Consider the following 14127-nt stretch of genomic DNA (forward strand, 5'->3'; position numbering starts at 1 on the left):
GGGGTACACCTCAATCCCAGAAGAGGGGCAGGTGACCCAGGCCCGACCAGGCCACACACAGCAGCCCCAGGCTGTGGGACCGGTCTGGGGCGGGGGACGTGACTTAAATGACTCTGGGGAACCTTCATGATTAGGGACAGGTAAAGATTCTCACTCTTTCTTTTGGGCCCGACCCTGAGGGGACATGAGGCCACACCCATCTGGTAACAGTGAGGGGATCTTGGCTCCTGGGGAGGCAGAGAATGGAGCCAACCCAACAAAAGGCTCAGCCCAGACATGGAGAGAAACGGAGTCCTAATGACCTGCTTGGAGTCCTGGATCCAGGCCTGCCTGAAGCCATCCCTGGACTTTCTGTTTCCTAAGCTAATAAATGCCCTTTTGACTTAAGCCAAGTAGGCTGGGTTTTCTATCACTGTCACCTGAAGAGGCTGACCTGACGCACAAGGGTCCCTGGGGACACGTCTAGGGCTCCCCTTTCCCATGGCACACCCCAATAGAGGTGGTCTGTTCTCATCCTGCAAACCCTCAGGTGACCAAGAGCCCAAATCTGATGAGAGCACAGGTGGGCACCCCCCCTCCCAGGTGGGCACCCCCCCTCCCACACCCTCCTCCCAATGCCTTGGCTTTGAAGACCCAGGAATGAGTCCCTGAGATCACAGAGTCCAATTTTCTCCTTTGGAGAAATTTCTCCTTTTCTCCTTTCTCCTTGGGCACCTCCAAGGGCGTCCAGGACCCCGGCCCCATCCCGCGTCCAGTTCAGTGCATTTCCCTGCAGTTTGTACCTCCATGGCTTTGGACTTGGTCTCCTCCAGGGTATGCACCAGCTCCACGTTGTCCAGCATGTTCCCCGTGGAGGTTGCCAGTTCCCGAAGGAGGGAGTCTTCCAGGTCCTTCAGCAGGTTCTTGTTCTCACTCGTCTCCTGGATGAGGTGCTCCCGCTGCTCCTCCAGCTCGTGCCTCTCGTAGGCCACCAGCACGCTCAGCAGCTGGTCCTCGAGCCCCTTCAGCGTGACTGCGGGGGGCAAGGGGAGGCCATCACTGCTGGGCGCCCCGGCTCCTCGCCTGCCACACGCTTGTGCCCGGGGCAGGCTGAGGCTGAGCCAGGCTTTCGGGAACTCGAGGACTCGGCCCTGCTGTCACCCTAAAGCCACAGGTCAAAACTGTCAGAACAACACAGAGACGCTGCTCCACTCCTGTGGGTGACAAGAGTGTGGAGGTCCCAGAATAAATACTGGGGGGCACCCGAGTGAAGAGCACACCCAGTCTAGTTAACGTATTTAAGCAGGTGCAGGCCAGCCCGAGAAAATGTGAGAAATGACATTCAATCCCGAACAGAACTCAGTCGAGAGACAGGGTGGAAATCCAAGATCATGCCACATATTTCAGCGCACAAACAGAACAACTTTCGGCCCCAGCACAACAGGGTATCTCCCCACTGTGGGCATGGCACCTGGGCCCTGGGTCCAGACTCAGCACATCCCAACACATGTACCCCACTGCCTTCCTAGGGGTGCCCAAACCTTCATCATTAAGAACTGGCCAGTTACGATACGGCTAGGAGCAAATGACCTGGGGTCACCAAGCGAAATGCTGAAAGCCCTGATCCCCAACTGTGGTCTCCGTGGTAAGTGCCCTAATTTGCCACTGAGGCTCTGTACCTCCTTACCAGTGTAGTTGATGACCATGGCTTTCCCAAACACAGACGGGCTGTATCTGGGATTGGCCAGCTTGGTGTTTAGGTACAGTCTGAAATTTGAGTCGTAATCTACTTCCTTATCCCCCAGTATGATAAACTGCCGTCCTTGGGAGAATTTGATGTTCTTTTCTAAGACGTTGTCAATCACAGGATCGATGTACTCATCCACATCGTGGAACAGGAAGGGAGTCCCGTACTTTATGGCCATTTCCAGCTGCTTGAGGAAGTCAGGGTCATTGAAGGAAGCAACCTGCAAGACGGAGGCAGGCGTTGAGAGCCGTGCCCTCGGCACGTGTGCAGGGAGCATCTTCGCCTTCAGAGGGGGGAGTGCACATGCTGGTGCCTCGCAGGGGGACCAGAGGGAAGCAAAGTGTGAGACCCGCGGAAGCCAGAAACCCATGAGCAGCCCAAAGTTATCAGGAGAGTTTCCTTACATCTCACAGAAGACCGCAAGAGCATCCAAACACAATCAGCAGAAATGTTTCTTTTTCTCGCCTCTTTTCTTCACCTCCCTCCAACCTCATGATGGCTTCAATATCTCTTTGCTCAAAATGTCTGGGAAAACTCTTCCTCTCTTCCAGCCCCAGAGCTTCCCTCTCCCTTTCCCTCCACCTCCTTTCATTATGTTCATTAACCTGCCTTTCCTCCCTCCCCTAAACTAGAACCCTCCCCCTTTAAGACTCCTACATCGGGCTCTGTGCTGACAGCTCAGAGCCTGGAGCTGCTTCGGATTCTGTGTCTCCCTCTCTCTCTGCCCCTGCTGACTCTCCCTCTCTCTCCCTCTCTCTCTCAAAAATAAACATTACAATAATAATAATAATAATAATAATACTTGCCTCACCATAGCTGCGTGTGTATCTCAGAGGCAGACTTCACCCCCACCCCCCAATAGCACATACATACTTAGGAGCAAGGACCAGGAAAAAAATAAGGAAATAGTAAAAATGAAAATATGAATTTGCTAATTAGCTCAGCAAAAAGCGCCTGGGCCCCAGGAGTTGCACCCAGGGCGACTGAACACTTAGGCCCAGCAAAAAAGGAAGGAAAAAAACCCTGCACACGAGTGTTCACAGGGGCATTATTCATACTGGCCCAAAAGCACAAACAATCCAGATGTCCATCAATGGATAAATGGATGGTCAGGTGTGGTCCATGCAACAGAATGTTATCTGTCAATAAAAAGGAAGGACGCACAGACACCTGCTTGAAGACGTGATGCTGAGGGGAAAAAGCCAAACACAAAAGGCCACATCTACGATCCCACTGATGTGAAATGTCTACAAGAGGCAAACCTATAAAATATATCCATGGTGGCCAGGGGTGAGGAGCGGCGGGAGGGTGTGGGTAGGCAGCTAAGCGTGCAGCATTGCTTTGGGGGGGGGGGGGGGGGGGGGGGGGGGGGGGGNGGGGGGGGGGGGGGGGGGGGGGGGGGGGGGGGGGGGGGGGGGGGGGGGGGGGGGGGGGGGGGGGGGGGGGGGGGGGGGGGGGGGGGGGGGGGTTAAAAATAGATTGTGGTGTTTGTTATAGAACTCTGCATGTAATATACTAAAAACCACTGAAGTGTTTGCTTCACGGTGAATTTTACAATATGTGAATTATATCTCAATCAAAAGATACTGAAATATCTTTCCTCCCTTCCAGGAAAAGAAAAAAAATGACCATCTAAGCCCTGGATGGGTAGGGGGCACAGAGATCTCCACCCTTGAGCTCCTCACGGCTGAGACTGCGCACAGGTAAGCAAGCAAAGCCCCAGGCAGGTTGTGCCTTCACACACTCGACGGGCGGGCAGGGGGCAGCGGGCCCGGCTGGGGGTTCAGGACGGTGATGCTTCAGCGTTGCTGGGCCCCCCAGGGCTGTCAGGTAGAGACGGGTGGCGGGAGAGAACAGGCGGGGGTGAGGGGGGCGGTAGCGGGGGTCACCCTGGGAGGGGCTGGCCATACCCGCAGATTGTTTTTCTCCTCTTTTCTCTTTATCCAGTTGAGGGCCTGTTGCTGGGGGTCGATGCAAAGGGGGAACCGGCTGGCCCGAGTGGTAAGAATGCCATTCTGAACCGAGAGCTCATCGGGGGGCAGTCCCTGAGATCCCCACCTGGAAGGGACAGTAACAGGGAAATCTATCTTTCTTGGCCAAGTTGTAACCAAGTGCTAAGGGTGGTAGGCCTGGCCTTCCAGAACAGTCTACCAATCGCAGGCTGCTCAACGCCCCGCAGGGTCCAGGTGGCTGGATTTTCCGTGCAGTCAGGAAGCAGCGTGCCGTGCCCTGACGGGGGGACGTCCACACGGACCCCCACCGCCACCCCAGGCACCCTCGTGCTCCGGGTCACACACACCTGCTGATCTCCACATCGTCCGTGAGCAGGCTTTCTAACCGGAAGGGCTGGCTCAGGGGAATCTCCCGCTCCAGGATATCATTCTGCCAGACTTGGTTGACCATCTGGTCACGGAACTCCCACGTGAACGCGCCCTCATAGCTCAGGAAGGCGGCGCAAAGCAGGCAGTCCCCCAGCAGCTTCACCCGCCGGTGCATCAGCTCATCCAGGTCGTTCAGCCACCTGGCACCGGGGACAGGGGCTACGGTAAGCCATTACCTTCTGGCACATTCAAAAGGAACATTCTAGAAGAACGGCCTTGACACGTTGCTAACGGGGCTAGCCGGAAGGCAACATCGCAGGAGACATTCTCTTCTTTTAGAGACAAAGACCGCCAGGTCACTTTGCAACACCCTACCCTAGTGAGCCCAGTGTTTTGGAAGAGTTTGTTCAACTGCAGGGCTCAGCAGAACCTAGCATCTAACTGGGGGGCTGGACGAGTATTTGCGGGATGCATCTAGTCTCCAAGCTATTTATCAAGTAGTAACCATGTTGTTTCCGAACTATTTAGTCAGTAACTTAGAGACACACCCAGCAGAACCCATGAGCTCTGGTCCTGCTTGGTGACAAAATTCCACCCAAGATGAAAGGAAGTAGATGTTTCATTTGGCCTCTTCTGGTAGATGGCCAAAGTCTTCTAGGTTTTAGAAATACTGAAAATGGCTTGTTTCCTACAAGCAAACAGTATTTTTCTCGTGTTTTCCATAGCCCTTTTATAGGTGTCAGATTAGAAACTACTATCATAGTAGCTCTGGCCAAACGGCCTTGCCCCGAGGCATCCAACAGCCCCACCTGCTTAAACTTGAAGCTCAGGACTGAGCAGGAAGGACGCAGGAGCCCTTAGAAGACATCTGTCTGGCAACAGAGGTGGGCTCCTCCTCCAGACCCACCCCGGAGGCGCCCACTAAGCGCCTTAAAGGTCACTAAGAAGTAAACATTCCCAGGACAGAGGGCACTTTGCCAGGGGCCACCGGGCCTGTCTCCACAGCTGCGCTGCCTCCTTAACCCTTAATGATGATTTAATAAACCACAGAATGTGTAAAATGGCATCAGCCACCCTACACGTGATAATAGTAAAATCAGAACTTCCCCACACAGTTTCGAGATAAAAGCGCAGCAAGCCGCACGGCGAGAAATGGCGCCGACGGCGCCCGCGCGGACCAGAGCCTCAGAGCTCCCGTGGAGCCGGCGTCAGCTGCTGACCTCGTGTTCTCAGAGCCCAGCCCCGAGATGAGCTTGTCGGCGGCGATCAGCCGTCTCTCCATGATTTCGGCTTCTTCTTGTAGCTTCTGCTTCTCCAGAATGGCTGCCTCGTATTTGGCCCCCAGAGCCTCCAGTTCACTCTGGATCGCTGCCAGCTCATTCTGGATCCTTTCTAGTTCACGTTTAGTGAGGTAAAAGTTCCGCTCCAGCCTGGCCACCTATGTGAAGACAGTTCACAGAACGGTGGGGAAAGGGACCATGGTGAGGCAGCAATGAAGGAGTGTCACCCGTGGGCTTACGTCCACACCGCGTTTCTAATGCTGTTCATACTCTTTGGGGCCGCCTTACGTCCTGCTGAGGTACCCGGCTTCTTAGTCACCTCTTCAACGGTTTGCTGCATGAGCTCTAATCCCATTGGGAAAAGGTCTTCCATCCACGTCAGCAGATGGCTTAATTTCCGTATGTACGGAGACTGACACTGTGGGTCTAAGTCAAAGACTCAAAAGGATGCACTGAAAACAATACTGATCTCATGCCCACTTCTAAGTTTTCTGAACAACAAAATTCTGAGTTATAAAGCAACGTCAAAGTGGGTCTTGGACGCCTGGGTGGCTCAGTCGGTTGAGCGAACGGCTTCAGCTCAGGTCATGATCTCACAGTTTATGAGTTCAAGCCCTGTGTTGGGCTCTGTGCTGACAGCTCAGAGCCTGGAGCCTGTTTCAGACTGTGTCTCCCTCTCTGCCCTTCCCCCACTCGTGTTCGGTCTCTCTCTCAAAAATAAATAAATGTTTAAAAATTTTTAAGAAAATAGGTCTCAAAATGATCGAATCAACTTTGTAACTCTCTTTGTATTGTGTGTTCTGACCCAGTGATGTTACCCCCCCAAGAGGACATATGGCAACGTCTGGAGTCATTTTTAGTTGTCAAAACTCAGGGGTAGGGACAATGGCACCCAGTGGGTAGAGGCCAGGGATGCTGCTAAACATCGTACGGTGCACAGGACGGCCCCCACCATGGAGAACTGTCCAGCCCGAATGTCAAGAGCACCAAGGCTGAGAATCCTGCTTTAGCCATAGAGGACAATTTTTACCCATTTACCCTACTCTTTACATGCAAAATTTGAAAATTTTCCAGACTTTGGTTCTGCCAGTTCATACCGTCTGGAGGAGAGTTATAATTCAGGGTTATCATTTACTAGTGCTGGGGAGGCAGGGGAATGTTTATGTGATTTAAAATCAGAACCCTGTCAGAATGTTTCCAGCAAAGCTGTGGACATATTAAATGTGACTCCAGATGGCTCCCTTGGCAGCAGTGTTTAGGTCTCACACATGGACAATACCTTCTCTCTTTTGGGCTTGATTTCTCTGAAAACGTCACAGTAGCCCATTACAGCTTCCACAAACTTCAGCATCCCCAAGCCTGCTTTGCTCACAGCTTCCATTTCTTCAATTGTGGTATTGAGAGTCTTCAAGAGACCTAATGGTCAAAGATGCAATGATTTCAATGAGTGACAAGCCTCATCTTGGGAAAGGAAAATGGGAAATAAATTGCTTATGGACAAGTGTCAATAAATGAGTTTTGTGTAGGTGGATGATTAAGGTGTGAGTGAGGGGCACACGTTACTGCCACCCAGGACATCCAGGCACTTCCATGTGACATCAGGACCCGGGGTGTCCATGGGGACCCCCAACTGTGCATCAAAGTGGCTCAGAGCAGGCAGCTAGCTGGGATTCATAGGCCATGACAGGTCACCGTCACCTCTACCCACACCCTCACCCCGGGAATAATTTCACATGAATGTCAACCCCACCCAGCCAATATTCAGGTAAAGAGAGGTCCTTGGGTTTTTGCAGTTGTTGTTATCCTTTGTGTTTCATTTGGTTTTGTTACTGAGGAGCTGAGAAAAGGCATTTGACAATAACGTTCTGAACAAACCATGAAAATAAACAGTGACACTATGAACCTGAATGGTCTTTTGCAAAGACTAACCTCATTCCCACTGGCTAAACATCTAGGCAGTTCAGGAATCAAGTTCAAGGGGAATGTGGGCATTCTATAATTGAGGACAGAAAGGCTGGCTGTGAGTGGTGACAACCCCTCCTCACCCATCTCCCAGGGATCTACAGAAGACATTATACTGGCAAAAAGTGCAAGGGAAGAAGTCAAGGTTAGACCATCTCTTGCACCACCATGCCTAATGGACAAGATGCCCAGAAGACAAGGCCAGGCTGGATTCAGTCAGAAGGTCCTGTTTCCAAAGGGGGAGCACAAGAGTGATTGCTGTCAAACATTCAGATGGCATCGGCTGCTACTGCCCATCCTGCACCCAGCCTTTCCATGTCACCCAACAGTGCTGCCATCTTCCTCTGGGAACAGTCATTCGGCCTACTCCCTCCTTGCTCTCCATCCCTACTCCCAAGACTGAGATGGCAAACTGAGATCAACCCTGGCTATTCCTACCTTTGTCTACACTCACCTCTAATATTTTTGACTTGGCTCTGGGTAATCGAATCAAAATCAATCTCCATCAGAGACCTCAGGAAATTAGGGTCAGACATCATGCCTTTGGCAGTTTTCCAGTTGAGTTCCTTGTACCCCTTCATGATGAGGATGCACTCACACACCGTCTGCACCTGTTTGGGGGGCTTAGCAAAGGACCTGGCGAGAAACAAAGACATATGTGAATCAGACCCAGGAGGTGGCCAGGATCTAGCCTAAATGAGATTTCCAGAAAAAAAAAAAAAAATGGCTCAACCCAGAGTCATTTCTTAGAGGTGACATTGCATGGAAGCCAGAGAAGCCACATCCCAACACGGACTTGGGCTCCTCAGGTCAGCTTCTCCACAGCAGGGACTGGTCTCATCCATCAGGTGCCAGATCAGGCTCCCAGGACCTGATGGTATCAGAATCACGGGGGTGGGTGTCATTTAAAATGCAAACCCAGGCCACAAGCATCTGAGTCAGTAGGTCAGGGTGGAGCCTGAGAATCTGGGCTTCTAATTATACCCCGGGGTGGGGCTCCTTAGACTTTACAGCTTAGCCACTGTCATTGCCATCCTCCTCCTCCTCCTCCCCCCCATCATCATCCTATTTTCCGTTTACTTGATGAAGAAACAGGGCTCAGAATTTCACACAGCCTGCCTATGTTCACACAGCCGGTGGGGTCTGGGGTCCCCACATCCCGGGCTCCTCCCAGGCTAGATCACTCCATTTCCTTGGTCTTTGATGAGACCTGACCACCACTCTTCTGAGCCAACACTCAGATGTCCAGAGCCCTCAACCCTCAGGAACAAGACCCAAAGCAGCAGGAGACAGCACGGCAGCACAAAGACCTGGGAAGAAACAGGTAGCACATTAAATGGACCCGGGGGGACCGCTTGGTGGCCTGCTGCTGGGCAGTGTCTGCAACCCAGATGAGCTGTGCAGACACCCAAACTGTGAAGAGAGACAGAAGCATCAGGAAAATGATGAATAAAAGGCAAAGGGAGGGAAGGAAAAGGGAGAGAGAAGAGTAGAGATAACAGAGGCCCCAGAAAGGGAGAGGGCAGCCTGGGGGGAAGGGAGGCAGGAGCCCAGCCATTCCAGCAAGGGGCCTGGGTGATCCAGAGGCGAGAAGGAGGGCGGGAGGGAGCGAGAGAGCAAGAACGACTCGACCAGCACAGCACTGTGGGGACGGTCTATACTGGGCACACGCCCCACCCATCCCAGCCCCAGGACCCCCCCTCCTCGCGTGCGGACAAGAGAGGAGAGAAGGAGCTACGCAGGGTAAGAACAAGCCAGGGCAATGACTCCAGCACAGAGACCGATGATTAAAGTAATGGTCCTGAGTCACCAGGGAAAGGTTCAATTACACCAGCACTAGGTGCTTACGAAAGCAGGCAACGCTGTCAACTGCCTTTAAAAGGTTTCCTTCACGGTTGACGAAGGCCAGGCCCAGGCCACTGGTATTTGACTAATCCGAGAAGGAAAGGATCAGGGAGATGTTTTCAGATACATGACAGAAAGAGCCCTGGCCTCGGTGGAGGATCCTGAGTCCTTGGGCAACTTATAAACCACCCAGAGTTCTCAGTTTTCCCATCTGTAAAATGACGAAGCAGAACCAGACCTTCCCACTTGGAAACCCTGTGAGTCTATGAAAGTGAAGTTCTCTGCTGTCAGCTTACAACACTGGTCCCTGCAACCTTGTTTATACAGAACACATCGCTGTCATAACACACGGTAACTGAGGTGTTAGTAATCCTGAGGTCCGTCTGGGAAATAGAAACATTCCTGTTTCATTTGATTCTTTTCTCCGATCACAAAAGAAACTTGGGTGAGAGATGACGACGATGCCACACTCCCCGGAGGGGAAGAATCATCACAAACCCGACTCTCTCCCTTCCCTCACTCTAACCCAGACACTCCGACTGTCTCTGCTTTTCCCTCAGGCCAAGCTCCTTCCAGTCTCAGAGAGGGTCCCCCTCCAGCCTCTATCCTACAGCTGGTGAGTCCCTCTCCTCTCGTCACGTCTCAGTTTATATGTCACTTCCGGGGAACACCTTCCCTGACTACCCACCCGCCAGACTAGGTCAGGTTCCCCCCATTTTCCACAGTCATAGCAGCAAAGACTTTCCCATCCTAACCTTCTCCTGGGTGACCTTACTGTACGTGTGGGGCCCCGGCACCAACACCCGTGCCTCCCCGAGTGTCAGCTGAACGCAGTGAAGACCCAGCTCAGCCCCAGTGCCGTGCAGGGTCACTGGGTAGGTGGTAGGCACCCAAAGACTCCCGAATGAATGGAAGGCAGAAAGGTAAAACCACAAGCCGGTAACAAAGGGAGCTTTTTACACTATGGAGGAACATCCACTTCTAATCTTCATGACTCCAAATCTTCTTGCCTTAACATCTGATGATTTCTACAAAGGGGATTGAGCCTTGTAGAAAGAAAGTGCTGTTTAAAGCATAATCAAAGGATTATGAAATTGTCAAGATATAAGTGCTGGCTCACCACACTTGACATCCAAACGACCTAAAGAGAGCCAGATTATAGCCATCTGGAAAAAATAAATTTGGATAAAAATAAAATTGGATCCACTGGGTTTGCACTGAACCCCAGGAAAAATCCCCAAAAGATCAACTATTTAAACATAAAGAATCAAACTGTAAATGCACAGGAAGAAATCATGGGGAAGTTGTTTTATAATCTTTCCATGCTAAGCCCTTTTGAGGATGACATAATATCCCAAACCCACAAAATAAAACATTGCTGAAATCTGCCGCATAAAAATCTTATGCACAGCAAACACAAAACACACACAAACCTCATAAGCAAAGTCAAATGGCCAATGAACCACTGGGGAAAATATCTGCAACTCACATCACCTCCCTATTACATAAAAATCCACTGAAAATGGATGAGAAAAGAAGCAACAACAACAACAACAAATAAATGGGCAAAGCATAGAAACAGTTCACAGAAAAGGAAATACACACGAACCTCACACACATTCTTCACATAAGAAAAAAGGCCAGCCTCACTCACAATAAGGGGAATGTACATTAAAACTACACAAATACCATTTTTCATCTACAAAACAAGTAAAAATTCAAATGCGTAATGATGCTCTCTGTTGGTGAGGCTATGAAAAAGCAGGCACTCCCACGAATTGTCTGCCAGTGGAGTGCAAATTGGTTCTACCCCCAGGGAGAGCACTAAATAACAGCTATAGACGTTATAAATGCACACACCCTTGGACTCGGCAGTTCCACTTCTGGAAATGTATCCTTCCAGCCAACTTGCCCGGCTGCACAAGGAAGTGTGGTCGGCGCTATTCTTTGCCACACAGTTGTAAAGGCGAAAAGACTGGCAACAAGCTAAAGATTCAAATACTGGGGCTGTTTAAATCGATGGTAACACAGCCATACAATGGAATGGGATGCACTTATTTTAAGTATTGGGGAAGTTCATCACATATTGACATGCAAAACGTCTCCAAGATGCATTGTTCAGTGGACAACACAAGGTACAGAAAAATGTGTACAGTATATGACCATTTATACACCCAGAAAAGAAGGAAAAAAATACACAGGCATCCCTTGTTCTGCTTTTAAAATCTAAAGTCAGGAACTGAAAAGACACTTGTACACGTGGTTGCTGTGACCATGCATAAAACCCTCTGATGGACGTGTGAAAACCAACAGGCAGTGCTACCTGTCATGGGGGGAGGGGGAGGGGGTCTAAGCTGATGGGTCAGTTGGGAGGGGACTTTCACACATGTCATTTAGGTGTCAGAGCCATCCTAGCTAATGTTCACTTGACACTGACTGTGTGGTCAACCCAGTCCTGAGAGCTCTTCACATAACTGGTCAATCGGTCCTCACAACAGCCCTGAAGCCATGGGGACAATTATCATCATCCACACCTTACAAATGAGGACACTGCAGCACAGAGAGGTTGGGTGACTTGCCTAAGGTCACACATCCCCTAAGGGGCAGAGCCATGCATGAACCTATTCCCTACTCTGATCATTACATTTTTAGAAATTATTTCCTTTAGGTCATTGGCCACTTTCACTTCCTCAGGAATGAGCTGAGCACTCTGCTCAAACCTGTCTCAGGCGTGATACGGCACGTCGTGCTAGCCGCAGGGGACACACAGCAAGCTCTCCACTTCGTTCTGCAGAAGGCCCGGCTCCCCCTCCCCCTCGGGTCGAGCCGGGTACTCACAGCCCCATTTCTCCAAATAATCCCCTTCAAAACTCCTTCCCCGCTCCCTGCTCTCACAGCACGTTATGCTGCTGACCTGGGAGTGGCGCCCAAAACGTGTACACCTGGTGGTTGGCGATTTCCCCCGAAAACACAGACGCTGACAGTCTGTCCTGCGACTCGGCTTGGTATGTGCTTCTGCTCTGTTCGGGCACCTCCGCCTGAACTTCTGCTGCATACGACGCAATCCTGCAACGTCCGTCCTTACACGTTCATTCAACCACCCTTTGCAAAGCGGAATTAATGACCTCTGCCAACAGCAGCCGCCGCAGGTGACCTCCAGAGACCTGCTTAGGTCCCCTGCCCTGGGACGAGCTGGACATGCTGTTCAAGTCCACATGTTTCACTACTAAGCAAACGACAAGGGCCCAGCCTTTGACGAGGAAGGCCGCTCAGCCCGCAGGAAGGGAGAGGAGCACAGAGAACGAACATCGTTCTGCCCGGAGCCCAAGGTGCAAAGGCAACCACTGACTTGGAAACAGGCGTCTCTCACAGGAGACCTGGCTGTGGGGCCAGAGGACCCCAACCCTTTCTGAAAGTAAGGACGTGATGGGGAGAGAGCAGAGAGCAGAGGGTCCTGGACCAGAAGGAGAGGAGTGTGGGGCCGGGCGGCGCAAGCAGCGAGGCTGGCAGACGGGGCGTGTTCCTTCCCGGCTTCAGTCTCAGTGGGAAATTTATCAGCAAGACCCATTACCGGCGCCCCAGGGAGCCCATGCTCACCCACCGGCCCCACACCAGGCCCCTTTCCCTGGAAGGCCTCTGGCTGCGGGGGATGCAGGCATTTCACAAACTGATCTGCTGATGTCCAGGAGCCACAATAAAGAGCCACTCTCCCACCCTCACAAGCCCATCTGGCCACAAATGGATCAGAGCCTTCCCCAGTCGACTCTCAGCTGGCAGCACATCTTCGTCAAGCTATTTTCAGCAGGGCTCTGGCCCCCTGTGGCAAGTGCCCTAAACGGACACTTGTGTCGTGTTTCCAGGGAAGAGCATTGGCTTACAGAGCTCCACCTCCCCCCACACATCCCGCTCAGGAACTCAGTCCCTTTTTGCGAGTCAGCCTGGGTCTGAAGTCAATAGGCTCTGCTACCTTCTGGCTGGGGGGACCAGGGTGAGCCACCTTACTGACCTGGGCCCCACTTTCCTCATCTGCAAAGGAGGATAATAACAGTACTCACAGTACCCACCATGGAAAGTGCTTAGCATGGTGGCCAGCACGTGACATAGGTCCATAAATGCCTACTCCCGCCATGATTATCATAACTGCTGTCAGGACTGATACGGGCGGCCATGCACACTTGGAAACCACCATCGGTTACCTAATCTCAGTCACATCGGATTTGTCCAGCTTCTGCAGCTCCAGCTTGGCAGCCTCCAGGATGGGCATGACCTCAGCGAGGGCTGTTTCGGCCTCGGCCTTCTCCACTGCAATGATCTTGTTTTGTTCTTCTATCTCCATGGCTTTTTCTTCTGCAAGCTTCTTCTTTTCCTCAGCTGTGGGAGGAAGGGGAGGCTAGTGAAATTACTGGGCATGGGTGGCGGGGGGCCCACTACCATTGAGACAAAGCAGCACACATCCCTCCAAGGTCAATGGTGGGCTGTCGGGGGATCTAATGAGCTGTGCCCAAAATGGCGGCCTTGGGTGCTCCCGCTAGAACAGAAATCCTATCGGGCATGAGGTCTCTAACGGCAGGACAGCTGCTCTGACTCTGACTGGCCCGCCCATGTCCCAGCACTCCATCCCACAGGACCGTCCCCCAACCCTGCGTGGCCAGTGTTAGCCGAGGACACTAGGGCCACCCTGTCTTTCTGGCTGAGATCTCTCTGCTCCTCATCACCTTTTCCTGTGTCTACTCAGGCCCAGCTCAAAAGCCACCCCTCCTAGGTGACCTGCCCCCTCTATTACCCTAAATCTCATTGCTCTATTTGCTCCACGACACTGATCAAAATCTGGAAGTTGATCTAATTATTGGCTGATTGGATTGTCTGGTTCCACTCACTAGAATGTAGGCATCTCCCCAAGGTCTGTAATCCTAACATTTAGGACACGGTTTGGCTCGTCGTAGGTGTACTGGAATGAAGAGGGTCCCCCCACTGTCCACATCTACCCGGAACC

The 14127-nt window shown here is 51.9% G+C and overlaps 1 protein-coding gene across 1 annotated transcript in view; it reads right to left on the reverse strand.

The window, feature by feature from the left end:
* The window catches only part of DNAH10 (dynein axonemal heavy chain 10), a 143977-nt gene that overhangs the window by 11919 nt on the left and 117931 nt on the right, over window positions 1-14127 (reverse strand). The window contains exons 57-64 of the mRNA XM_039218596.1: window positions 13331-13505; window positions 7744-7925; window positions 6607-6743; window positions 5268-5485; window positions 4026-4247; window positions 3637-3784; window positions 1667-1946; window positions 783-1012 (exon numbers count right to left, since the gene is read on the reverse strand). Coding sequence (XP_039074527.1) covers window positions 783-1012; window positions 1667-1946; window positions 3637-3784; window positions 4026-4247; window positions 5268-5485; window positions 6607-6743; window positions 7744-7925; window positions 13331-13505 — 1592 coding nt within the window. The remainder of the gene's footprint in view (window positions 1-782; window positions 1013-1666; window positions 1947-3636; window positions 3785-4025; window positions 4248-5267; window positions 5486-6606; window positions 6744-7743; window positions 7926-13330; window positions 13506-14127) is intronic.

The sequence above is a fragment of the Hyaena hyaena genome, unplaced genomic scaffold, assembly GCF_003009895.1.
Source record: "Hyaena hyaena isolate Hyena2069 unplaced genomic scaffold, ASM300989v1 scaffold_0, whole genome shotgun sequence".
In the NCBI taxonomy this organism is placed as follows: Eukaryota; Metazoa; Chordata; class Mammalia; order Carnivora; family Hyaenidae; genus Hyaena; species Hyaena hyaena.